This window comes from Oratosquilla oratoria, chromosome 42 (assembly GCF_046742065.1).
Source record: "Oratosquilla oratoria isolate Oo_2021 chromosome 42, ASM4674206v1, whole genome shotgun sequence".
In the NCBI taxonomy this organism is placed as follows: domain Eukaryota; kingdom Metazoa; phylum Arthropoda; class Malacostraca; order Stomatopoda; family Squillidae; genus Oratosquilla; species Oratosquilla oratoria.
The window spans coordinates 29,950,560-29,977,330 of record NC_134818.1 but is presented as its reverse complement, the minus strand read 5'-3'; the positions used below and the strand labels follow the sequence as shown (position 1 = coordinate 29,977,330).

Below are 26,771 nucleotides of genomic sequence, written 5' to 3'. Positions count from 1 at the left end.
GTCTTCCGTGATGTGACACTGGTTGTGTCTTCCGTGACGTGACACTGGCTGTCTTCCGTGACGTGACACTGGTTGTGTCCTCCGTGACGTGACACTGGCTGTGTCCTCCGTGACGTGACACTGGTTGTGTTCTCCGTGACGGACGGACGGACGGGCAATCCGCCGAATGAGTGACGACCTGTTTCTTCCCCGGACCACAGGTGATCGCCGGGGTCGCCATAGTCGTGGTCCTGGTCGTGGCGGTCTGTGTCCTGATGTCTCCGGATCAGGCAGAGCCCTGGCCAGGTCTCCCAGATCGGCTGGACCCAGCGTCGTGTCCGGCCGACTACCAGAAGGACGGCGGGCGACCACTGGTGTTGGTCAGTATGGACGGCTTTCGGGCGGACTACCTCTCCCGGGGGCTGACGCCGACGCTCCGACAGCTGCACGAGCGAGGCATCGTGGCGCCGCTCATGAAGCCCAGTTTTCCGACTAAGACCTTCCCCAACCACTATACTATTGTCACGGTGAGTATGTACTCGGAGCGGGCGCATGTTTACTTGCATGGCTTATGCGGCGCTGTTGGCTGTTCGCAGGTCCTCCGCTCTCCGTCGCTAAAAAGATGTTATCTCTTTCTCTCCCTTAACCCTCCAGTGCAATGGTGTCCTCAGGAACAGAAACTCTCTATCCCCACCCCCTGCTAGATCCTACCCTTTCATCCTCTTTCCCTCTTTTCCTTCCACTCATGTTTCTCTCCTCTCTCCTATTCCCCCTTTCTTCCTGCGCTTCCACGTCTCCTTTTTCTCTGGCATTTCCTCCAGATTTGCCTTCTCCTTCCTCCTTCTTTCTATCTCCCTATTCCCCAACCCGGAATATGCCACAACCAATTGATGAAATCTGGCGCCAACTTTAACCATTTTGTTCTGGCCAACACTAGATGACTGATTCATTAGGGAGACCCACTTATGGTTCTTGGGAGATTAAAAGTTCTCAGCCCTCTAACGACCCTGGCGCTGGCTGGCTGGCGCCACACGATTTCATTCCTCGAAACACTAATTAGCTCTCCCTCTTCCTCCTCCTCTTTCTCCGGGGGACAACGACGCCTTCCCCGCCACAGGGTCTGTACCCGGAGAGCCACGGCATCGTGGGCAACAAATTCTTCGACCCGGAGTTCAACGCCACCTTCAAGCTGGGCTCCGACGAGTCCTGCAAGCCCAGGTGGTGGGGCGGCGACCCCATCTGGAACACCGTCATGAAACAGGTGGGTCCCCGGGCCAAGTGGCTCTTGTCGCAGTGTCAGATGGACGGGTCCTTCCCGACCAATGTCGGGACCACCCTCTCTCTCTCTCTGTGTGTGTGTGTGTGTGTGTGTGTGTGTGTGTGTGTGTGTGTGTGTGTGTGTGTGTGTGTGTGTGTGTGTGTGTGTGTGTGTGTGTGTGTGCGTGCGTGCGTGCGTGTGTGTGTGATATTTTTGAAGGTGTATTCTGGTTGGTTTTATTCGCACGGGGAAAGCTGCTGCTTTCTGATGGATGAGCCCACTTTCCGTGAGGACCAAGCCGCGTCCTGTTCCTTCACTCAATTAACTGACGAAGCTCCTCCTCCTCCGCAGGGGAAGAGGAGCGCGACGTACTTCTGGCCCGGGTCGGACGTGGCCATCGAGGGGTTCTACCCGACCTACTACTATAACTACAGCGACCACACGCCCTTCGAGGACCGGGTCGACCAGGTAAGTTCCCTCCGAAAGCGTCTGCGGTCGTCGACTCGGTCGGGCCGACTCGCCACTGTTGCCGTCGTTACCCGACTTTGCGTAGAGGCCCCGCCCCTCGCAGGGATCTCAAAAACTCGGGAGTCTTGGTACTTTTCAGCTTCTCTGCTCCTTTAGACGGGAGACAGTCGGAGTCCATCGACTGACTGACTTCCATCGGGTCCACTACTACTCTCCTCTCACTGATCCCATGCGATTTCACGCTTCGGGAATTATTTCATTATGTATTTAGTTACATATCTATGTATCTCTTTATTCATTCATATATTTATTTATCTACATTGTCATTTGTGTATTTATCTACACATTTCTTTACTTGTGTAATTTTTTGTTTATAAGTGAAGATGTCCTGTCAACGTGAGTAGGGACTAAGATAAAGAAATAAAGGAGATTTTATTCGCCTTGAGGGAAGAGCCCCTTCTCGTGTCTCCTCCACCTCCTTTTCCTCCTTCTCCTCCTCCTCTTGCAGGTGCTGGAGTGGCTGAGTCTTCCGAAGGAGGAGCGGCCGTCATGGATCTGCATGTACCTCAACGAACCTGACCAGACGGGTCATGACAAAGGACCTGAATCCCTCGAGGTAGGGAGAACGACGAGTAGTTTGTGTATTTATTTACCTAGTTGTGTGTGTGTGTGTGTGTGTGTGTGTGTGTGTGTGTGTGTGTGTGTGTGTGTGTGTGTGTGTGTGTGTGTGTGTGTGTGTGTGTGTGTTTTACCTAGTTATATTTTACGGGACGGGAGCTACGCTCTTGTGTCCCGCCTTTGTATCTCGCAGTGTCTAGTTTGCTCTTAAATTCATGAATGTTTTTTGCACACATTATTTTTTCGTCCAGTTTGTTCCAAGTGTCCACCACTCTGTGGAAAATTGTTCTTCTTCAGATCTCTTTTACAACTATGTTTTTTGAGTTTCTTTCCATGTCCTCTTGTGTTTCTCGTCCCAATTTAATAAGTCCTCTCTATCGAGTATTTCTGTGCCCTCCATGATTCTATAAATGGTCAGTAGGTCGCCTCTCTCTCTTCTTTGTACCAGAGTCGATAACTCCAATTTAGCCAGTCTCTCCTCATATGACAAGTTTGAAAGTGCAGGAGCCATTTTTGTGGCTGCTCTCTGGATTCTTTCGATTTTCTTTATATTCTTTTTGGTACTGGGTGACCACAATATCGCCGCATATTCTAGTCTAGGCCTTATCAGTGTGACTAATATTTTTTTAATAATTTCTTCGTCCAAATATGTAAATGCCACTTTTATTGATCTTAGCAAGTTATAGGATTCTCTGACAATTTTGTTTATTTGTTTATCAGAGGACAAGTCGTTTGAGATAATTACTCCCAGATCTTTTTCAGATCCCACTTTCTTTACCTCCTTAGTTCCAATTTTATATTGTCCTGATATTCTATTTTTACTTTTTCCAAGCCCCATTACGTTACACTCCTTAATATTGAAGTCTACTTCCCATTTCTAACTCCACTTCCAAACTTTATTGAGGTCTTCCTGTAGTAATTCGTAATCCGTTTCGGTTTTTACTTTCCTTAACAATTTAGCGTCGTCTGCAAAGAAGTTCATGTAACATTGAACATCATCATCCATGTCATTCACAAAAATAGCAAACATTACTGGAGCCAATACAGACCCTTGCGGAACTCCACTAATCACCTCCTTCCAATCTGAATATTTTTCTGAGTGCTACTCTCACCTTTCTACCATTCAGGAAGTCTCCCATCCATTTTGGCATGTTGTTTTGTATCCCTCCTATATGTTCCATTTTTTTTTTTAATAATCTTGTATGTGGTATCTTGTCGAAAGCTTTTTGTAAGTCCAAGCACAATCAGCCCATCCATCCCTTTCTTGTACTATATCTATTAGTCTTGAGTAAAAACATATTAAGTTTATGGTACATGATCTTCCCTGTCTGAACCCAAATTGTCTCGGGTTTATTATATTATTTTCTTCCAGGTGTTTTACCCATCTATTCTTGATAATTACCTCACAAGTTTTGGCTATAGTGCTTGATAGTGAGACCGGACTATAGTTAGTTGGTTCTTTCTTATTTCCTCCTCTATACATTGGTACAAATTTTTGTTAGCATTTTCCAGTCTTTTGGCATTTTTCCTTTTTTAAGTGAGCAACTTATTATGTTACCGTTATATATTTTGTCCATTAGTTCTTCTTTGCATTCTTTTAGAATCCAATTTGCAATTCCGTCCGGGCCATGCGATTTCCAAACATCAAGGTTTGATAGATGTTCCATTATTTCTTTTTGTGTTATTATTATTTCGCTCATGGGGGGAGATCGCACTTCATTTCCTTTGTCCCAATATTGTGCCTTCTCCCTAGTGAAAACCGACTTGAAGTGATTATTCATGGCTTCGGCCATTTCAAGATCTTCTGTGTATTTTATGTTTCCCTGGCGTAGTTTCACCATTTCCTGTTTATTTTTAAGTTTACCATTCACATATCTATAGAATAGTTTGGGTTGCTCCTTGCATTTTTCTATAATGTCTTTTTCATAGTTCCTTTTTTCCTCTCTTCGCACTTTTACATACTCATTTCTATAGTTTATATATATTTGCCATTTTCCATTTTTTTTAATATTTTCTCCATCTTTTCCAAGCTCTGTCTCTTCTATCTTTTGCCTCACTGCATCTTCTGTTGAACCAGCATTTAATGTACACTCTCTCTTGCTTCTGTCTTGGTACGTGCCTATTCACTCCTTCATTATAATTATCCATCAATATGTAACATTTCTCTTCCACTTTTGTCTCTTCCATGTAGAATTTTTCCCAATTTGCATTCTGGAAGAATTTCTTTAATTTTCCAAAGTACGTTTTGTTATACATCAATCTTCCTTTCCTATGCTTTTCATTTATCTCCATGTATATTTCTTCTTTTAGTTCAGTCTCAGTAAATATATGATCACTCTTTCCAAGTGGTGTCTTGTATTCAATTTCATCCACAATTTTAGGTTCCGTTGTAAATATTAAATCCAGGCTCGACGGCTCCTCATTACATCTGTATCTGATGTTTTCACTGACCCATTGTGCCATTGTATATTCCATGGTCATGTCCAGTAATACATTACCCCACAAGTCTTCTCCGCCTTTTACTGTCATGTCCTCCCAACAAATTTCTCCGCAGTTAAAGTCCCCCATAATTACCAGGTTACCTCCGCCCATTAGTATCTAAGTTAATGAATGCCTTGTATCGTCTAGCATTTTCATATGCTCGTTCTCTTTCCAAGCGCTCGTTTTTGGGGGCACATAAATCACCACAATCTTTCTACTCTTCATGTTCTTGTCTTCGACTTTTATCATGATCAGTTCTACATTGCTTTTGCCCGCCGTAATTTTTGTCATATTCAAGCTTTTCTTGGCCAAGAACATGATTCCTTCTCCCTGTTTCTCGTCTCTGTTTTTAATCCAGTAACTGTACAGCCCTTGTCCAACATTGATGGGTGGTATTGAACCCCTTAATTTAGTTTCCATAATTCCCATTATGTCTGTTTTTTCTTCTAACAGGTAATCATTATATTCATTCAGTCCTGAAATTAATCCGTCAATGTTAGTATAGGCCACTTTTAATTTTTTTCCTTTCTCCATTTTATTTTATTTTTTTCTGTTTTTGCTTCGCCCATTCTGATGTACCATTTTCTCAGTCTCATGTCGATTACCCTCCAATAGAATTCCTTGCCTTCGGTCTCCGTTTTCTTTGCGTTTTTTTTTTTTTTTTTTTTAGCTTCATTTCTTAGTATCTTCTCTTTTTATAATTCCTCAATACTCATTTCTCTTTTTATCCATATCTTATTGTAATGTTCACTCCTTGTCAACTTAGCTACTTTTTCAAATATGTCTTCTACTACCATTTGTGATCTTAGTTTTATCTTTAGGGCTCGATTTCTTTCCTTAGAATAATGCCCTATTCTATACACATCGTCTATGTCTTTCTCTACTTCCTGGTCCCCATCCTTAATTTCTTTTAGGATTTATATTGCTGTTTCTTTTTCTTTTTCTATTTTAGCTCGCCAGACCATATACCACAATACATTTTTTTATCCACTGTATCTCTGACCCAATTTGTCTTTTCTTTAATTACTTGAATGACTGTATCTTTTGCATTTTCCTGCATTTGTTGCTGGACTATTTCTTTAAAGGAAATTTCTTCATTTTCTGTTTCCCTTCAATTTCTTAATCTTTTGGATACTTTCCTCATCTAACTTTCCTTCAATTCTTTCAGTCATTTCTTGTATTTTGTTATTTACCTCTTCTTTTAGGTTTTCACTATTGGTAGTATCATTAATTTTCCTCTTTTCATTTTCACGCTTCACCTCTATTATATAATTTTTCATTACCTTAAGTTCGGTTCTTAGTTCTGAGTTAGTTTTTCTTAGGTCGGAAATTTCAATGTTAGCTTGCGCTAAGCAATCCATTAGTTCTACAATTTCTTTCCTTAGGTCCATGATTTCGTTCTCCCACCATTTTCTATTTTTGCTCATTTCCCTTTCTATGTCTAAGATTCGACTTAAATTCCTTCTTTCGTACTTACCAAATCCTGAGAACGATTTTCATTATATATTCGTCTAGCCGCTGGAGTTTGGTATCGTCTGTTTACATCGTATTTCGGCGTGGCGCCTCTAGATGTCTCTGCTGTCAAGTCGTCATTCGAGTCAAACTTATTGTTGTTTTCCTTCATTTTTACTTATTACGTCTAACTAGCACTGCAGAGACTTAATTGTGGATACCCACAATTGCTCCCCTCCCATTCAATACAAACCAGGTTTCCTTCTTTTGTTGTATAACCAAGAATTTTCCTCTTCTCTGGAGCACAAACGACGAAGATTTTTACGGTTCCGTTGCTTCCAAGCGCGCGCGCGCGTGTGTGTGTGTACGTGCGTCCTTATACATGTATCGATTTTACTATACCTGGCACTTCCTGCTGGCACATCCTCCTCTCAGTTTTCTCTCAACTGCTCTTGACATACCCCCTTGCCGGTATTCTCGCACCCCGCCCACGTTCCTTTTCATTTCCAGTAATCTCCATCGAAGGCTCCCCCCTTACTCTCAACTCACCAGCTGGCACTCCTCCTCCTCCTGGCACTCTTCCTTACTGGCATTCTTCCTCTGCTCCCCCCCCCCAACCCGCCCGCGCCCTGGCACTGCCGGTCCGTGTAGACGAAAGAGATGCTGGTGACGGTGGACCTGGCCATCCAGAGGCTCATCTGGGGCCTTCAGGAGAGGAACCTCCTCAGCTGCGTCAACCTGATCCTGCTGGCCGACCACGGCATGGCCGAGGCCGGCGAAGAACGCATCATCAATCTCGAGTCCTACGTTCCCGATCTCAACAAATTCAACTACTTCGGCGGTGCCTTCGCCCGAATCCAACACACGGACGATGACCCAGGTAGGTCACACGAGATCTTGTGCGTGTTATTGCAAAGATCATACATTCTTAGAGGTGGCAGCACACAAGGCTAGCATACTACTTACTTTTGCTACTTTGAGTAAAAACGACTTCGGTTACAATATTTTAGATTTCTGTAAGAACATCTCAATAATGTGTCTAACCTTCGTGTAGGTTTAACTTCTCTTAGTTCGTCATTCAGCTTTTAAAAAACAAAATACCGTAACCGAAGTCGTTTCTACTCAAACGAAGTAGCAAAAGCAAGTAGCATGCTAGCGAGAAAAGTCTAGTGTGCCACCACCTTAAGTTACCGAAATGGGAGGTGATTGGTGAAATGTAGGTTTTACTAGTCTGTGTGGGAGAGGAACCGTCAAGAATGTCCGGGTGGCGAAGGACTAAGGACCTTTTCTTATTATGCGGTTTCGCATAGTTCGGTTAAACCGCAGAGTGTGAAAGGGTCCTTACGAAAGGTGAGTGTTATTACAGACCACTCGAAGTCGAGGAGAAGGTTAGACGTGCCTAACTCTTGTCACTAACACTTAAACTCACCATCTCACTCCCACGAAGTGGAAAGTAAGAAACACCTGCAAGCCCTGTCAGTTACCTCTTTTTTTTTCCTTTCTTTTTTTTCTGCCAATGTTTGGGTCGCCTCCCCGCCTGACCAGAACTATCGGGGACCAAATAAAAGCAGGTCCCAGGAATCGAACTCACGACCACCTGCTCATGAGTTCGACCCGGTATCCACTGAAAGAGAATGGAAGGGAACTAATGATAACCACCCCATAACTACAGAAACTCTGAAGAACCTTCTGAGGAACCTCACATGCCGTCGCCCGGAGCTACGCGCTTACACGAAGAAGGGCCGTCCGTCCCGGTTCCATTACACCAACAACCGACGCATCGAGGAGGTCGTCTTTGACCTTGATCCGGGGTACACCATCAGCTACTCCTCGAACTCGGCCGACGAGGGCGAGCACGGCTACGATAACTACGCGAAAGAGATGAACGTAGGTGATGGGTATTTCGTAGAGAACGATTTTTTTTAAAGTAATGATTTATTCTTTCTCGCTGCTGCCTCATTCCTCCTTGCCCCCACCAGGCGGTCTTCTTAGCCTACGGCCCAGACTTCAAAGACGGCTTCGAGGTGGAGCCTTTCCAGAACATCGAGCTGTACAACCTCATGTGCCACCTGGTGGGCGTCGACCCCGCCCCCAACAACGGGACCTGGGGCTCTCTCCACCACCTCCTCGTCGACCCACCGCAGGATCCCATCCTATCCCCCGTAAGTTGGGGGGCCCTTCTTCCCCTCAAAGGACTAATTTTCTTGTCCCTTCATTACCATTTTTTTTTCAATCAGTCGAGAAGAAGGTGGGGATGGGGGAGCTGGTCTTGGTGGGGTCTCGACCCTCCTTAAGGCCTCTGTTTGAACAGCCGCCACAGTATTGAAGGGGTGACATGTAGGTTTACTAGCCTGTGTGGGAGAGGAACTGTCAAGATTGTCCGGGTGGCGGAGGACTAAAGACTTTGTCACATTATGGATTTATTACACAATGATCTCAGATTCTTCTACCGCTAACGATCTTTTCTTCCTCCCGTGTGCGTGTGTGCGCGCGTGTGTGTGTGTGTGTGTGTGTGTGTGTGTGTGTGTGTGTGTGTGTGTGTGTGTGTGTGTGTGTGTGTGTGTGTGTGTGTGTGTGTGTGTACGTACTTGCGTACACAGGCGGTCTCGCCCCCCACGGCCGAGTTCCCAGACGCTAACCAGCTTCCGGATCGCCTCGTCGAGTCCGGATGTCCGGGAGACCTGCACGAGTTGGAGGTAAGTCGAGGAGGAGGAGGAGGAGGAGGAGGAGGAGGAGGAGGAGGTTGTTATTGGCGTCCCGGACACCGAGAGGTTCCGGTGCTCGTAACTAGACAGTTGTCTCCGTTATTGGCAGTCTCTCTAATATTCGCAAGCCTAGTATTGGGAACGAGAAGGCCTTCTCCCTCGCCCCCCAAAGGCACACCCCCCAAAGTGCTCGAACGTGAATCCGGTGCCCGGAGCGCCACTCTTCCGAATACCGGGGACTTCCGTCTTCTGGGGACTCCCAACAGCGAGAGTTGTCCGTCTGTATGTACATCTGTTCCCCACATGGGTCTTCAGCTCTTCTTTGGTAGTTGCCAGATGTCACCACTCATGTAAACATCTAATCCCATTAAAGATAATCAATCAAATAAAGGTGAAAAAAGTAGACGAATAGATAAATGGGTAGATGAATAGAGGTCTACCGAATAGCGCAGAGTATCTTGTATTAGACACAAGAGTTCGACAGTGCTGCTTCGCCCCTGGCCGGCCGTTCTCTTCCTCGCCTCCCACCGGCGAGGCGGGACTCGAACCTTGACCGAGGGCCGCAAGGCGAATGCATTGTGAGCAGAGGTACCACTCCCGAAGTGGACATCCCGCGCCGTGCTCCATTTCTGCCCCCCCCCCCTCCCTGTGACCACCCCTTCTATCTCATCCTTCCCTTTCAACTTGCCCTATCTTCTTTCTCTCATCATCGTCTCTTTCCCTTCCCACCTCCTCCTCTATTCCTCTCTCCCCTCCCTTCACCTGGCCTTTCCTTTCCTTTCGTTCTTTTCCCAGTCTCCCTTCCCCAGCTCTCTCCCCCCTACCCTCCCCCCCACATTGCCTTCCCTTGCTTCTCCCCACAGCCGCCCCTTCGCCCCGTCCCATCCCCCCCCCCTGGTCCCTCTCCGTTCCCCTCCCTCGCGCTAGGCGGCAGGACCTCCGGCTCCTCGACTCAGCCGTCCCTCTCTCTCTCTCTCCGCCTTCAGCCCTGGATGCAGTTCCTGAACGTCACAAACGAGCAGCAGAGGGACATCGAGGCCGCCCACCTCCCGTGGGGCCTCCCTCGACACCACCTCGAGGACGACCTCGTCCTCCTCCACCACGAGGACCACGTCACCGGTAGGTCCCAAGTGCCGAGAGAAGGTGTTTGACCTTGTCTGACTCATACTCCGCCCCACGTCTGTCTGTTTGTCTGTGTGTCTATGTGGGTCCTTCCGCCGCCGCACTGTTGAACCGTCTCTCTCTCTCTCCCCCTCCTTCTACAGGATACTCGACCAAGCTCCATATGCCCCTGTGGACCTCCTTCACCCTCAGGGGCGGCGACGAGGCCCCGCCCGGAACCCCGGACTCGGAGTGGAGCAGCGACGTCCGCCTCGAGGCCAACGACAGCGCCACCTGCAGCCAGTTCCAACAACTCCTCACTACAAACGCCTCCATGGAGCCCCTCTTCCCCCCAAGTGAGCACCCCTTGTCCGTGCGTGCGTGCATGCGTGCGTGCATGCGTGCGTGTGTGCGTGTGTGTGTGTGTGTGTGTGTGTGTGTATGTGTGTGTGTACACGGATTGAGTATATACACTGCGTGAGAACGCATGTATGTACGAGTGAGTGTGGATATGCATGAATGCATAATTATAAGGTGGCGAATGTGAAGGAGGATGTGATAGCACACGCATGTGCGTGTGTATACATAGTGTGCGCGCGCGCGCGCGTGTGTGTGTGTGTAAGCCAAGCGCGTCTGCCAAAGCGTGATGCCACATCATCAAGTCCAGCGGCACCCTTGACGACCCTCTCCCCGTCCCGTTCCAGTGTTCTCGCAGAAGGCGCGCGCCCCCCGGGTGCCCTTCCTCGTGTCCAACGCGGTGCCCGTCACCCACCGCCTGCGGGAGCGCTGGCACTGGCTCCTCAACGTGTCACTGCCGGCCTGGGCCGCCACCTCCAACAACGTCAACGTCCTCGCCGGGCCCGTCTTTGACCACAACGCAGACTCCTTCGCCGACTCCGGCGTCGTCTTCACGTAAGCCAAAGACTGACACGGAAACGATAAGTAAATGAATGCACAACTAGGTAAAGAAGTGGATTAATGTCAATGCATGCAGAAAAAATCTTGTATATTTTTTTCCTCGATTTGTAACAGGAGATGTGGCAACGCTGCACTGTGAATGATCATTGTATTCAAATCGACATAATTTCCTTTCTGCTTCTGTCCGTGTAAGTTATGCGACCTGAGCACTGCACTGTGTGCGGATGAGCTTCCCCTGTAGTTACCACAGCACGGGTGGATCTGACCATTCTACATCCTATTACCACAATGTAAACAAACATAGTTATGCCACATCTCACAATGAAAACGACTGTATGTTAGCGTTGGGACTTGTGCCATATTAGGCTCATCCTCCCACCTCACCCTGAATCTATCTTACCCCTACCTTTGCTCCCTCATCCCACACCCTCCTGCACTTAATCCCTTGTTTCCTCATCTCCCTTCTCCACCCTCACATCTCCAAATGTCTCTACTTTTCCTGTAATGTCTCTCGCGAGTCTTAGCCTAAATACAAACTGAGACGCAGGCGACACAGGCGACGCAGCACAGAGCAAAGGCAGACTTCCCGTTGCTGAATTGAAATACAGCTTGAACTTTTTTCTCACTTGAACTGTTTCTAGATGTACTACCTGAGCATATTAAGTGAAAGAGAAGTTCAAATTCATCATCAGGAAATCTGCCTTTGCACTGTGCTTCGTCGCCTATGTCGCCTGCGTCGCAGTTTGCGCTTAGGCTATTTTTGCTATTACCTTACACGAACAAACCCAACAACACAAAATTTCAAGTTTATCTAAACCCAAAACTCTCAACTGCTCACAAACTCCAAACGCCAACACCATCCATTCCCTTCACTCCTTTCATATCACTCATTGCCTCTATTCCCCTTTCCTTCCCCTTCCATCCCCTTTACTTTCCCTTCCATCCCCTTTACTTTCCCTTCCCTTTCCTTCGCTTCCCCTGCCTTCCCTTCCCATTCTTTCCTACTACCATCTTTCTCTTACACCTGTTCCCTCAACTCTCACTCATTTCCTCCACTTTCTTCACCCCACTCCCTCCTCAACATTCCTATCTCCCTCTCCATCTCTCTCTCTCTCTCTCTCTGGGGGTCGGCCATTGCTGGCTCTAAACATACCATCAACTGACCTACTTTTTCGAAGAAATTATAAAGGATCTAGCGAGATAACGTCTTCCAGCCTTAGCAAAGCACAACAGTGAGTACTAGTCTTGTGGTATAAGGGGTTTTGAGGGCTATAGGACTTAGTCAATATTTGCCATAAGAAAATCCTATCCTTGGCCCAAACCCCACTGTCCAGTGCTTCGTCCGTCTGTGCATGCGCAGTGCGAGGAGTATGGTATGTCATATCATCATACCCACGTCACTACCTCCACTGGCACTGATTAACTACATTCTGGACCTGCCACCCTCACCGATATTGATGCCGACCTCGCTCTTAGTGACGACAAGGACATCACTGATCAGTATTGGCCTCCAGTGATTATACTTGAGCAACATGTTGGTACCACACCCTAGCAGCCACTGCTCCCTTCTACCCAGTCTATCACCGCCACCGACGCTACCGACGCCACCACCGCCACCGCAGCCGTTTCCATCAACCCGCCATCAAACGACCCGTGGACCAGACTTCGAACATAAGAGAACCCTATGCTCCAGCTTATAAGTCATTCAGGCACGACGAGAACTCCCACCCCACAGCTTCCAATAATTCCCTTCCCCAGTTTCACCCTCTATTTACTTCCCCTTGTTGTCAATACCTACCCTGCTTTAGCTCCTAGAATTGCTTATGTTCAACTCATATTCCGTGAGAACCCGACCGTGGATACGAAATTTCGCTGGGTTGTTGAAATCCGGAGTTGGCCGAGTTGAAAATGTCTGCAGTCACATTCCGGTATGTCTATAGTTCACAAAGACGTACCGAGGTCATAGAGAGTGCCACGAAAGGCGATTTCTTATCCTTGAAGCCTGATGTTCAAGACTCGATTGATTGGCCACGTAAACCCTCCATGTATCTCGTCAACCGCTACCTTGTGGGCGACGACCCATCCTTCGCAAAAACCCTTCCGGGCGTATACAGCGTGTGCTGCTTCTACAACCACGGCACGCCCACCAACCGTCTTGTTATCATCTAGAGCCTCCCCCACCCACCGACTACAGAATATCACTTCAGCTTCCTTACTTGCCTACCACCGTGTGAGTTTCGAAGGATGAAAGATGAACAGCATTGTTGTTTCAAATACTAGGGTGTGGGACACCTATCTCAGTACTCTTCTGCTTCCATTGACAAGTGTGGCTCGTGCGCAGGCACTCACCCCTCCCGTACTTGCCCACACCGCACACCCTCTAAACCCACCATCACTAATGATGCTTCTACAGTTGACCAGCCTCATACTTCTACTCCAAACTCATTCATGTGGGAGTACTCCCCGCTGTCACGAACCCGGGGTCAATGTATGGCACGGGTGTAAGAAACGCGCCACCACCACCTCGGTTGCACCCAAGAGCCGTCCCAACGTTGTCACCTTCAAACCTACCTGACTGGCCGCAATTGCCCTCCTCGAGGTCGTTGTCAACCTAACGGCACGTTGCATAGCCATTACAACGCATTTTGACGCAATAAAAGCTCACATCGATAGTCTTGCCGCACAGCAAGCCTCCACTGAGTGCACCCTCGTACCGCTTGTCGAATCCCACCAATTTGTCATTACAATTGTCACCACCTTCTCCGAAAAACTGGAGGCCCTCACAAGCTGGTCCGAGAGATTCAGTACCCAAATACCTATCAGTCCACAAAGACATGAGCCTCAGAGCTGCACCACTTCTATGTCTTCATCTCCGCCAGCCACCTGTAAACCCAAAGGCAGACTAATCTAGCGAGATGAAACTTCAAAACATTTCTTGGAATACCTGTGGCATCAAGAATTATCCGATAATTATTTCTCTCAAGACTTATGTAGGTCACCACCAACCACAAGTTATATTTATCCAAGAAGCTTTAGTTGGCCGCCATGTTCCTGGGACAGAGGCACCCTCGCTCTGAGGCTACTTCTCGTATGTCCACCAGGTCAGGAGTGACCTTCTGAGTTAAATTCACTCTTCCATCCCCCATCAACTCCTGCGCTGCTTTACCAATAATGCCATGACATATCAGTTCTGAGATATCCATAGGCAATGGGAAGCTGGGACTCTACGTTTACTCTGATACAGGAAAAATCAATCTATGCTCTCCCCTCACCCACGTCTCACAGCATGATCTACGTGGAAGACTTCAACGCCCGGCACCATGACCTACTCGGGTAGATGTCTCCCCCTCCCCGAACCGTAGTGGGCTACCTCTCCTCGAGTACATCCACCGCCACTGCCTCATTGGACCACTGGGGGTGCCACGCACTCCTGGGGAGGCACGCTCGACTACATTTTATCTGGTCCAGTAGCAACACACATTAAGTGTTTTCCCCTACAGACACTCTTGTCTGACCACATCGCATTTAGACTCCTGTACTCTCTACTAAGTAGACCTTCCCCTCTTCACACCGGCCTCCGCATTGCCACCCCTCCGAAGTACTGCCCCAACTACGTCTTTGACATCTCCACTCTCCTACCAACATTTTATTTCCAGTCACCTGAGAACCTGAACTCCTCCCTCGTTGCTTCAACACTATTTTTACACCCGTTACGTCACAATGCCACATATCAAAATATGCCGCGAACTCCAAACCTGGATGCTGGACCAATGCATCCTACAGGCGGAAAAGAAGTCTGAAAGAGATGGTCTCGTCTTTCAAAGGCAGCCAACACATACTAATCTCTTTCAGTACCAGACATCCAGAGATGACCTCGTTGCCCTGCAGCACTGTGCCCATACCGAGTCGTGGAAGAAATATATCGACAACATCAACCACCAGACCAGCGTTGGGTCCATGTGGCACGTGATAAACAAAGTCATCAAAAAGAAAACATCGAGTGCTTTCCACCACAGCCCAGCCCAATATGCACAGGACTCGCTAAGTAATTGGTTTGAATAAGCACAGGCAAACAATCTTCCCGCCCCCATTCAAGAGGCACTCTCCACCCATAAGAATATCCATACCCTGCGTCTAATGGCTGCATTATTACGGACGGGTGAAGATGACGTGCCCATCACTGAGGACGAACTGCGTCGTGCTCTTGTCACAAGCAAAACAACAGCTCTCGGAGATGATGGCCTCACCTATACAGTCCTCCGCCTACTCCTTAACGTCCCTCGTAATCCTTTGTTGCAACTCTATAAACATTTGCTTTAGCAAGGGATATGTACCTCGTGCCTGAACATCTAGTACCGTTGTGCCTAGTGCCTATCCCCAAGCTTGCCACAGACAAATTAAACCCCATGTCACTCACCTCCTGTTTCTGCAAAGTCCTTGAACGTATATTTCTCACTCGCGTTACGTTTCGACTACAGGACAAGCTATCACTGCAGCTGTATGGCTTCCTACCACAGAGGAGCACACACCATTGCCTAATGGACCTATATGCCCGCCTCTCCCTGCCAGTGTGGTAGCATTTCTTGATCTCAAAAGTGCTCTTGGCTTGACCAACAGGGAGGTTATTCTCGACCAGCTCGTTGTATTTGACGTCCAATGCAATCTTATGAGGTGGATTCGTGGCTATTCCTCCAACAGGACCTCAGGTGTGCTATTCCAGGGAAAATGCAGTACCTCCAGGGAATTCGAACTTGGTATCTTATAGGACGGGGTTTTAAGTCCCTTCCTCTTTAACATCTTGATGTACCTTCGCTCGACATTTCCGGCTTAACTATCACCTGCTACGCTGACGATATCTGTGTGGACTCCACCTCTGCTACCGACATACAGCGCTTCCTTCACGCCCTCTACGAGTCGACATCCACCTGTGGCCTCATCCTTTCCCGAGAAAAGATTCGAGTATTCTCTCCATAGGGCCCCGAAACTCCTCCAGTGTTTACTGCAGGACATTGTCATCCCGCCCTACGCACAGTACCTGTATCTGGGAGCGCCGGTACGCATCACTTCAGCCATACCTGCTCGGCAGCGCATCTACCCAATCATCCAAAAATTCCTCCACCGGCTACAACAACGCTTTATTCTTTTTGAATAATTCACCAACAATGCCGCTGGACTATCCATCCCTTTGGCGAGAACCATCAATGTTGCCTTCATTCGGTCAGTCATAGACTCTCTCAACAGCCCTTAGTCAACTCTTCAAGACCTCCTTGGTGCCCTTAGAAATATTCCGGAACACTGATGGGGTACATTCTTGGATGTTCCACCTCCACTAGAGTAGCAAACATGCAGAATTAACTTAATCTTCATTCAATTATTGAGAGAATACATGCCAACATCTCCTCCTTCGGCGCCAAGTGCCTCCACTCACCCTATATGGCCCCGCATTATTCCCATGACCTAAAAGCCTCACTATACCACGCCGCACCCCACCCTCCGCTGCGTTCCGGCGTCCACACCCTCGTTAACATAGTGGTCCACCCTGCAGCGCCTTCACATCGACGTCCCTATGGCCGGGGTTGATCACGGACCAACTCCATGGAGGATTCCACAACCTCATGTCACTTTCACACCTACTTCAAAGAGATACCCATCGCTCCTCCAGAAACAATTAGCCCTGGAGCACACAGCCGCAGCGTCCTCCATCCCTGCCGCGCGCCATCTCTACGTGGACGGGTCCTTACAGCCAAATGGTAGTGCGGGGTGCGCCGTCTACTCACTGGATGTAGAGCCACCTGAAGGAGGCTGGGTTGGTCGCAGGTTACCCAACTCGTCCAACTCTACATACTACGAACTACGGGCACTCCTACTGGCTATCAGTCTATTCTCTCAGCAGCGACTGAATGGTGCGGTAATGTGTGACTCCTAATCAGTCCTTAAGGCCCCCTCGTCTCCACGGCCCACACACCGCCCCATCATCCACATCTTACAACAGTTAGTCGCAGCTCAAGAACACTCTTAGCGTAAGCTTTTTGTGGATTCCCTCCCACGTTAGTATCGCTGCCAATGAAAAGGCAGATCTCTCCAATAATGTCTGTGAACTGCGGCTGCCCGACGATGCCACACCCTCCATCCTTTGCTACAGGAAGATCATGCACTATGCCGTTTTTCTCTCCACACTCCACTGCATGAATGCAGAAAGTGCACAGAGCGTATCAATACAACACTACGACCACTTCCGTCTCTCTCTCCCGAGGCATCGCAAGCACGGACTCATCGTTCGCAGACACAATATTGTGACTGCACGGCTTCACCTGGGTTACAGACCGCTGTGACAAGTCTGTGAGGCGGGGGACGTACCACATTACTCCACCTGCAAGCATGACGACCGTCCCATCGTCAACAGTCTCCACTACTACTGCCTCGAACAGTCTCCACCACTACTCCCTCGATAAAAGACCTGTTGCCCGAAGGCCAAGATTTAATACATGCGTCACTTTCTCATGACAATAACCTAGAAACCATGTTAATTCGACACCCTCACTTTGGTGTTCATTATTTCCGTAGAGCTTCAGTGTACGTAGCAACGTTCCTGCGTGTCACACATACTATATATGCATAGAGAAAGTATTCATTGTAATAAGCTTGTAGCTCTTCGAGCGTAATGAAACTATACAAAGAAATATCTCCCTTTCCTCCTTCCCTCCACTCCTGTATTACCTTTTCACCTCTTCTCCCAGCCAGCCATCCCGCCTAACTCCCTCCACCTCCTCCTCCCTTATTCCCTCTACTTCAGGGCTCCCTCCACCGCTATTCCCTCTGAGCGACAGCGCCGCATCCGTGTTGCGACGCACTACATAGCAGGAGTAGAGTAACCAACCTCGCCTCTCCCTCCTGCCACAGGATGCCCTCGCACCTGTTCCTGGTGGTGACGCGGTGCACCCTGCCCGTAGCCGATCTTAGCGTCTGCCCCCACAAGAACCTCGACGCCATCGCCTTCGTCATACCCGAGCCCCAGGAGGTCGCCAACTGCTTCCAGGTGAGTTCTCCAGGCCCCTCTGGAGGAGTAGAAAAAGGAGGAGAGGCTGGAGGAGCTTTCACTCTCGGGAGGGAAAGACGTAGAGTGTAAGGTGATCTGATAGAGGTATTCAAGTGGGTCAAGAGTTTTCACAGGGGTGATACAGACAAGGTCATCACATTAAGACAGCAGGGTAGGACTTGCAGTAATGGACTTAAATTGGACAATTTTAGATTTAAGAAGGAAATTGGCAACAGCTGGTTTATAAATAGAGCAGACAACGAATGGAACAGAATTTGTAACCATGTAGTGAGTGCTGAAATTATTGGTTGCTTAAAGAGAATGTTAGATAACTTTATGGATAGAGATGATAGGTGGTAATGAACATGGAACTGCCTAGTGTAGGTCTTATGGTCTCTTGCAGTCTCCTCCATTCCTGTGTTCTTGTGAGCTCACAAGGTTATAAGAAGAACAGAATGCTCATCGACCCTCTCTGTCGATGCTGGGAACATAAATAGACAAAATGTTCTGTGGAAGGCACAGAAAGTACAAAACGTGCTTCCATTCCTCGAGCTCCTGGTGAGAGCCACTTGCCCTGGCTGTCCCAACACATGGCCGGGGGGGGGGACGGTTTTGGTCATAGTTAAGCGACCCCTTACTCCTCGTTCTCGGGAGAAAGTTGAAGAACTACAGTAAATGGTTAAGCTGGCCCTACTCGATCAATGTTATTGCGCAATATACCTTATAGTACAATATTATTGACGGTGTAGGGAGGGTATTGAAGAGGCACATGTGTCTGGCTTGTACATTTGATGTCTTCAATATATTGTGTTATTCTTCAATACCATCCCTATACCGTCAATATTATTGTACGATACGGAATATTGCGCAATAATATTAATCGTGCAGGTCCCGCTTTACAGCTGTAGCTGTCACCTTGTCACTGTGCCCAAACAGCAAAGGCAAGAGGCAGTCATAAACACCTGCAGTCGGTGGAAATAACATTACCCGTTGGCCGAGCGGGCTAGAGCGTCGCTACTTGCGACGGGGGTCGAGGTGACAGTTCATACCCTGCCGCGAGTGAGTTGGACCAAGGGAATGATTCATTGAATTCCATGTTACAAAGTTCTCTGCAAGGGCACCTTTCTAGCCTCCTGATGGGGAAGTTCGTGACGTTAAACTGAATCGTTTATTTTTGTATCTATTTATTTATTACTATTATTACTATCATTATTATTATTATCATTTTTATTACATATTTTTTTCATGTTCCTCGTACTCCTAACGGCGACCAGACCGATGACCAGTACGCCCTCGAATTCAGCGCCAAGGTCCACGACGTCGAGAAGGTGACGGGGCTCACGCTCTTCCCCGACTTGCCCTTCAGGGACAGGACCCGCCTCCTCCTCCGCATCCACGACAAACTCTGGCCCAGGGACTTCGGGTCCTCAGAGTCCGTGCCTCCTTCAGTACAGTCCTCACCATAGTCTGCCGCACAATCACTCTGACTCCTCACCACTGTCTCCACATTAGTCATTGTTCCTTTACGTCAAGAAACCTCGCTGGCCGAGCGGGTTAGGGCGTCAGTACTTGCGGCGAAGGTCGAGGGGGGTTGGTGGTTCGAACCCTGCCACCGGCGAAGTTGAACCAAGGGCACAGTTAATTAGATTTTACGCTACAAAACTCCTCTGTAAATGGCACAGTTCTAGCCTCCCGATTGGGGGGGGGGGGAGAGTTTGTGACGTTAAACCATATCATCATAAGATTTCGTCAGCTATTCTTAACACAGAGGTGCCACTGCGAAAGTAGAGGTAACAGGGCATAACGAATATTACCAGGATGGTTACAAACAAAAGTGCAGATGCAGTTATCAAACTCTAATCTGGTGATAGTTAGACCCATCCTTGACTATAAGGCACGGTTTTGGTCCCAGTCCTATAGAATGGATATCAATTCACTAGAATTAGTGCAGAGGAGAATGGCCAAAATTATATCTGGGCTTAGAAATTTACCTTACGAAGACAGCCTTAAACACCTTAACTTTCACTCTCTGGAAAGACGCAGAGTGCAGAGTGATCTAATAGAGGTATTCAAATTGGTCAAGGACTTTAAAAAGGTTAGTGCAGATATGGTCATCATATTAAGACGGCAGGACAGGTCTCATAGTGATGGACTTAAATTGGAAAAAGTTACATTTACGAAGGAAGTAAACAAGAATTGGTTTACCGATAGAGTTGTCAACGAATGGAATAGACTGAGTAACCATGTAGTCAGCGCTGAAACTATAGGTTGTTTCAAAAGAAGGTTAGGTAACTTTATGGATGTTGATGATAGAGAGTAATGGACATAGTACTACCTAGTGTAGGCCTTATGGCCTCTTGTAGTATCTTCCATTTTTATGTTCTTACGCCATTGTTAACCCATTAAACTCCGATGCCAATATTCTTGTCATTTGGTCAAATAAAACAAAAAATTATAAAACACCAAAATGTTTGATCCAACACCAGAAAAATATGACGTCAGTCCTCGCTGCGAGCGAAGCGAGGACTGACGTCATATTTTTCTGGTGTTGGATCAAACATTTTGGTGTTTTATAATTTTTTTTATTTATTTGACCAAATGACAAGACATCTTGTCATCGGAGTTTAATGGGTTAAGGCCTGTCCAGACGAGCGGGCCTGGTCGGTGGTCATGCCCGTTAACGGGCACATTTGACGGACAAACGGTCAAATTGCCCGAGTGCTCGTCGAGCGAAACCACTAAGGCGGTGCTCGGTAGCTGGAGCTTCGACCCTGCCAGACGCAAGTTAATATCGTGAACCCACACCAGGCTTCCCTCCCACATTCCACGTCATTGTAACACAGTTCACATTATACCATGTCAAGCATATCATGATGTACAATATCTTCTTGACAATGCTAGGCGCCATGCTTGTCGTACCGCACTCCACACGGCACGCCCAGCTATTCATCAACTCGGTCGTGTGGACAACATTCACGGGCAGACCCGGCAGAATTTGCCCGCCAACCGCGCTGCCCGACGGGCACGCCCGATCGTTTGGACACGGTTTTAGATTTCGTCAGCAATTCTTAGCCTTCCTTCTAACTTAACCACCACCGGTTCGACGATTAAGTGGTCGTTCTCGACCACTATTTCGGCGATCTGAGTTCGAGTCCTGACCAGGACTATAAAATAAAAAATCACCATTGCTGCACTGCCAGCCGGCACTCCAGTACTGATGCTTAAGGTGTGTGTGTGTGTGTGTGTGTGTGTGTGTGTGTGTGTGTGTGTGTGTGTGTGTGTGTACAGAATTACCAACAAATAGGCCATGTGTGAGCTGATCTCTCATCCGAGAGGGTAATAGCTGTCGGTCACAAGTCCAACCCCTGATCCAAGACAATAGTGGTGAACCACGTGCTGGTACCCGTGCGTTGATTTGGTAACGTTTGTGTTGGTAAATACCACAACCCATTTACTCAATATTAAGATGAAATTTTAAAATTGTCGCATAGAAACAGATGAATAAATAAATAAAATTTGAAAATTGCCTCGTTTGTGTTAAACGTATACAGCAATATCTTAATTTCATCAAATTAATAAAAAAAAATGTCAAAAAAAATTCAAAGCTTCAGGGTTGCCAACTTTTCCGAGAACAGATATCACTTTCTTCGATGTTTGCTGTCCGGGCGGGCTAGAGCGTCGCAACTTGTGGCGGAGGTCGAGGTGACGGCAGTTCGTACCCTACCGCGAGCGAGTTGGACCAAGGGCATGATTGATTAAATTCCATGTTACAAAGTCCTCCGTAAGAGGCACCGTTCAAGCCTCCTGACAGGGAGTTCACGGCGTTAAACCATTAAACCGAAAATTACATACTTAAATGTATCCGTTTAAAACACACAAGATATAATACCAACGTATTAATTCACAATATTCTACTAAATATACCTTACAGAACACCTGAATAGAATCGCCCATGACGGCGATGTCAATCAAATAATTCCGACAGGCATCCCCGGACTCGAACCGAGGTCTTGCGAAATGCAAAGCCAACTCTCTATCAATTGAGCTACTGTAACTTAAATTTCTCTAACTTGAGTCTCAGTAGCTCAATGGGTACAGTGTCAACTTTGTATTTCAAAGACCTCGGTTCGAGTCCGGGGACGACTGTCGGAATAACCTTATAGAATACGTTTTAATGAGGGTCTTGGTTGCGTAATCATTAACTTGCTGGTCTTGCATTCGCCTAATTGTGGGTTTGAGTCTCGCACTCCTCTCATAGGGCAAAGGTAGAATCCTCGCCAGAAGCTACTCAGGGCCTCCTGGCGTAAGCTCCTTACCTTCTTAGTTCTCGGAAATACGATTGGAAGCAGTACAACCACACTAAATAGTTAACAAATAGGTATCCATAGCTACTGCAGCTTTTCACTACAGCCAGTCGGCTCTAACTTCAACCCTTGGACGTAGGCCTGGGAAACCCCCATTGTTTACACAACTAGCGATGACCTCAGCCTGGCGCCCGGTCTAACTCTTAGTCTGTTCTTTATGTCTTTACGGAATATATATATTCATAATACAACTGCATGGTGTTTGGAACGGCTTGGGATTTGAGGGAAAGACAATGAATGTGTACACTTTCCATTTCACTTGACGACGTGACTCAATCGACATTGCTGCCCGAAATATATATACTGCATGCATATATATATATATATATATATTATATATATATACATATATATATATATATATATATATATATATATATATACATATATATATATTTATATACACATATATATACAATATATATACAGGTATATATATATTTATATACACATATATATACTATACACACACACACACACACACATATATATATATATATATATATATATATATATATACATATATATATACATATATACATATATATATATGTTTATATATATATATATACAGGTATATATATATATATATATATATATATATATATATATATATATATATAGAGAGAGAGAGAGAGAGAGAGAGAGAGAGAGAGAGAGAGAGAGAGAGCCCCTGTGAAGAGAGTGATGTGGTAGAAGCGAGGTCTCATTGAACCGCGCCTTAGGGCTCAAACTAAAATCGATAGAGTATAGTATATATGCATACCGGATATTTGACCTCCACAATATTTTGTTTTTATCTATACATAATGGTGTCTGTGTAGTGGATGTATCATTACTGTCAGACGCAGCAGATATCTTAATCATGAAAGGCAATCTTGAAAATATATATATATTATATATAATATGTGTGTGTGTGTGTGTGTGTGTGTGTGTGTGTGTGTGTGTGTGTGTGTGTGTGTGTGTGTGTGTGTAATAACTTCAAAGTGAAATTTGATTAATGGCTGGTAAGTTAGAACAAAAACAATTACCTCATCCATATGTAATTAATTATTGCAAGCCAACTATAACACTTCAAGAGTTAACTGGTAACTGCTACGGGACATACCTGGGGAAGAAGTTGCTAAGGCGGGGAAGGGGGGAGTGAGGGAGGGGTAAGGGGTAGGGGATGTCCTCCCGACCTCCCCTCCCCCCCCCCCCTGTGCCCCCTCTGGCTGCATCACTGACAAATCAATTCACATCCAATTAATCTTCAATTCATAGTTGTAAAAGGCATTTGATGTCCAGACTGCCTAGAAAAGAAGAAAAAATCATTAGCTAGACAAGTTTTACGCTGCAAAGCGCAGTGTACCTTTTTTTGAGGGTAATTTTTTTTCTATTTTTGGCTTCCATTTTCCCGACATCCCTTTGTGGCATAGGTTTCATTATATATATATATATATATATATATATATATATATATATATATATATATATATATATATATATATATATATATATATATATATATATATATATTGGTGAAGCGTGGCAGGAGATTCTTTCTTATGCATATTCTTTCGTTTTTAACAGAATATATATATATATATATATATATATATATATATATATAATACTTTCTTTTTTCAAATTCAAGTAAATCTATGCACACAAATACACACACACACACACATTCTGATCTTAGTTCTTCAGCTCGAATATCGACATCGCCATGCACTCTGGAAGAATGAGCCCATAACACCAAGAGCCATGCCAATCCTTCGAAAGATTTCCTAACAACCCTTATTAACCCATTCAACTCCGATGACAAGATGTCTTGTCATTTGGTCAAATAAAAAAAAAATCATAAAACACCAAAATGTTTGATCAAACACCAGAAAAATATGACGTCAATCCTCGCTTCGCTCGCAGCGAAGCGAGGACTGACGTCATATTTTTCTGGTGTTTGATCAAACATTTTGGTGTTTTATGATTTTTTTTTTTATTTGACCAAATGACAAGACATCTTGTCATCGGAGTTGAATGGGTTAAGACTAACATCGGCGCTCCACAAGAACACGAAGCGCAAGGATCCGATCCGTTGTTGACTTACCGGCGTAAACTCTATAGATTTTAATTTGATCCCTGAAACGCGGTTCAATGAGATCGCGTTTCTGCCACATCACTACATCACTCTCCTCAAAGCTAGCTACGTCTTTCTCTCTCTCTCTCTCTCTATATATATATATATATATATATATATATATATATATATATATATATATATATATATATATATGTACATGTGTGTATGTGTGTGTGTAGTATATATATATATATATATACATATATATATATATATATACACATATATACATCGGGCGGCAACGTCACATGAGGCACGTTGCAAAGTGAAATGGAAATTTTATAGTCGTTGTCTTTCCCTCAAACCCCAAGCCATTCCTAACACTATACAATTATATTATGAATGTATACTCCATAGATAACGTACAGACTAACATTAAGGCAGATCGCCACATACAGGTCATCGCTAGATACGTAAAAAATGGGATTTTCTCTGGGCTACGCCAAAGGGCTCAAGTTAAAGTCGATAGGGTATCGCTCATCGAAAGCGAACCAGTGTCATCAATAGGTAGACAAACAACCGGTATGCTGACCCATACAATGTGGAAATTTCTGCAGTCCTATTGGTTCCCTTGTAGATACGAACGACCACCTCCTTTTCAAGTCCCGGGCTGATAAACAGCAAACAGCACCTCATGCATTCCACGGATTCAACCCTGGGCAATTACTAAGTATTTCAGCGGCTTTGACCCATCGTTTTTCGCTCATATTTCCGAAATAACCATTCACATCAGTATGATATATTAGCACAGCCTAACTCACACCCTGCTCTAATTTTTGACGTTATAGTGCATTCACAAGTGTATTTAATTACGGCGTTTACTCTTGATATTGTGTCGTAGCCGACACCCGTAAAGTAAATCGAACAGGTGAAGTCGTGACGTCATCACAAACTACCTCGTGTATCCCAACTTCACTTGTTCGATTTACTTCACGGGTGTCGGCTACGACACTTAATATCAAGAGTAAACACCGTAATTAAATACACCTGTGAATGCACTATAACGTCAAAAATTAGGGCAGTGTGAATTAGACTGTGCTAATATACCGTGCTGATGTGAATGATTATTTCGGAAATATGAGCGACAAACGATGGGTCAAAGCCACTGAAATACTTAGTAGGTAGGTGCTACTTGTCCCTTACAGAGAGTTGCGACAACTTTGAAGAATGGCCACAAAATGGCGGCGTGTCCGGTGTTGTCGCAACTCTCTCTATAAAGGGACTCTGTATAAGGGGACTGTTGCTGTATCCGAATGCACAACAACCCAGAATATTCAACGAACAAACACAACAGGTTCGAAGAATCAACAGCAGAAACAAAAGGCAAGTGTGAGCGAAAATTATTCAGCCAGAAAACGAGTCCCAGGGTCATTTATCGTATCATCTCACAACTCACTGTAAATAACTTCTCATCCAACCCCTAAAGCACGTAAATTGTACTTCAAGGAAATACTGATGCCAACACATGTAAGCATGGATTTGCAATTTCACTAAGAACCGAGGACTGGCAGGTTCTTTGGTTATTATGATCTTGTCGAGGTATTCAAATGGGCCAAGAATTTTAACAAGAGTGATGCAGACAAGGTCATCATATTAAGTCAGCAGGATACGACTCGTAGTAATGGATTTAAACCGGACAAGTTATATCTTAGAAGGAAATAGTTTTAAGAAAAAGTTAGACAATTTTATGGATAGAGATGATACTTGTTAATGGATATGGAACTGCCTAGTATATGCCTTGTGGTCTCTTGTAGTCTCCAACTTTTTATGTACATATTTTCCAAAGGCTAGCGAATTTCAAACTTCACATCGCATATATCCTGAGCCCTACCCTCTACTTCAAAGGTTCCATCTTCAACTTTATTTAACGAGCCCTCTGATGGAAGGTTAATTAGATAACCTTCGATTTTCAACCAATATGCCTCGAAGCTTCCGTAGGTGTGGCGCAATTTTGAGAAGGGTCGATTTTAAAACTGCCAGAGTGTAACGGTCACCTAAGCGAAACAGGACCTCTACCAGTTACCAAGTCGAGCTTGGTTTCTCTGGCCGGTGCCGTCGTTGCAGCTTGTTATTGGCTATAACATAGTCTCCCTTACGTATTATAACCAGGGGGTGATGGTGGTTATTATATAAAGAACTGGCTATCGCCAAGTGGTTTTATTAAGCTAAATGAACTTGTCCATAATCTGGACGCACCCGGCGCCGTGCCGCCACACAGGTTGCTGCCGCCTATATCCCAGCCTTCTGAAACTATCTGCTTCGAGTC

General features: G+C 45.9%; 1 protein-coding gene across 1 annotated transcript; it reads left to right on the top strand.

Moving 5' to 3' along the window:
• The first annotated feature begins 254 nt into the window (after positions 1–254).
• On the top strand, positions 255–20,263 carry LOC143021604 (venom phosphodiesterase-like). The gene is made up of 13 exons (XM_076179205.1): positions 255–506; positions 1,097–1,240; positions 1,589–1,705; positions 2,214–2,321; positions 6,908–7,136; positions 7,929–8,143; positions 8,236–8,418; positions 9,429–9,539; positions 9,948–10,080; positions 10,227–10,418; positions 10,767–10,974; positions 17,881–18,016; positions 19,291–20,263. The coding sequence occupies exons 1-13, from the start codon at positions 255–257 to the stop codon at positions 19,480–19,482; spliced, it is 2,220 nt and encodes a 739-aa protein (XP_076035320.1). The 3' UTR covers positions 19,483–20,263.
• The last annotated feature ends 6,508 nt before the right edge of the window (positions 20,264–26,771 follow it).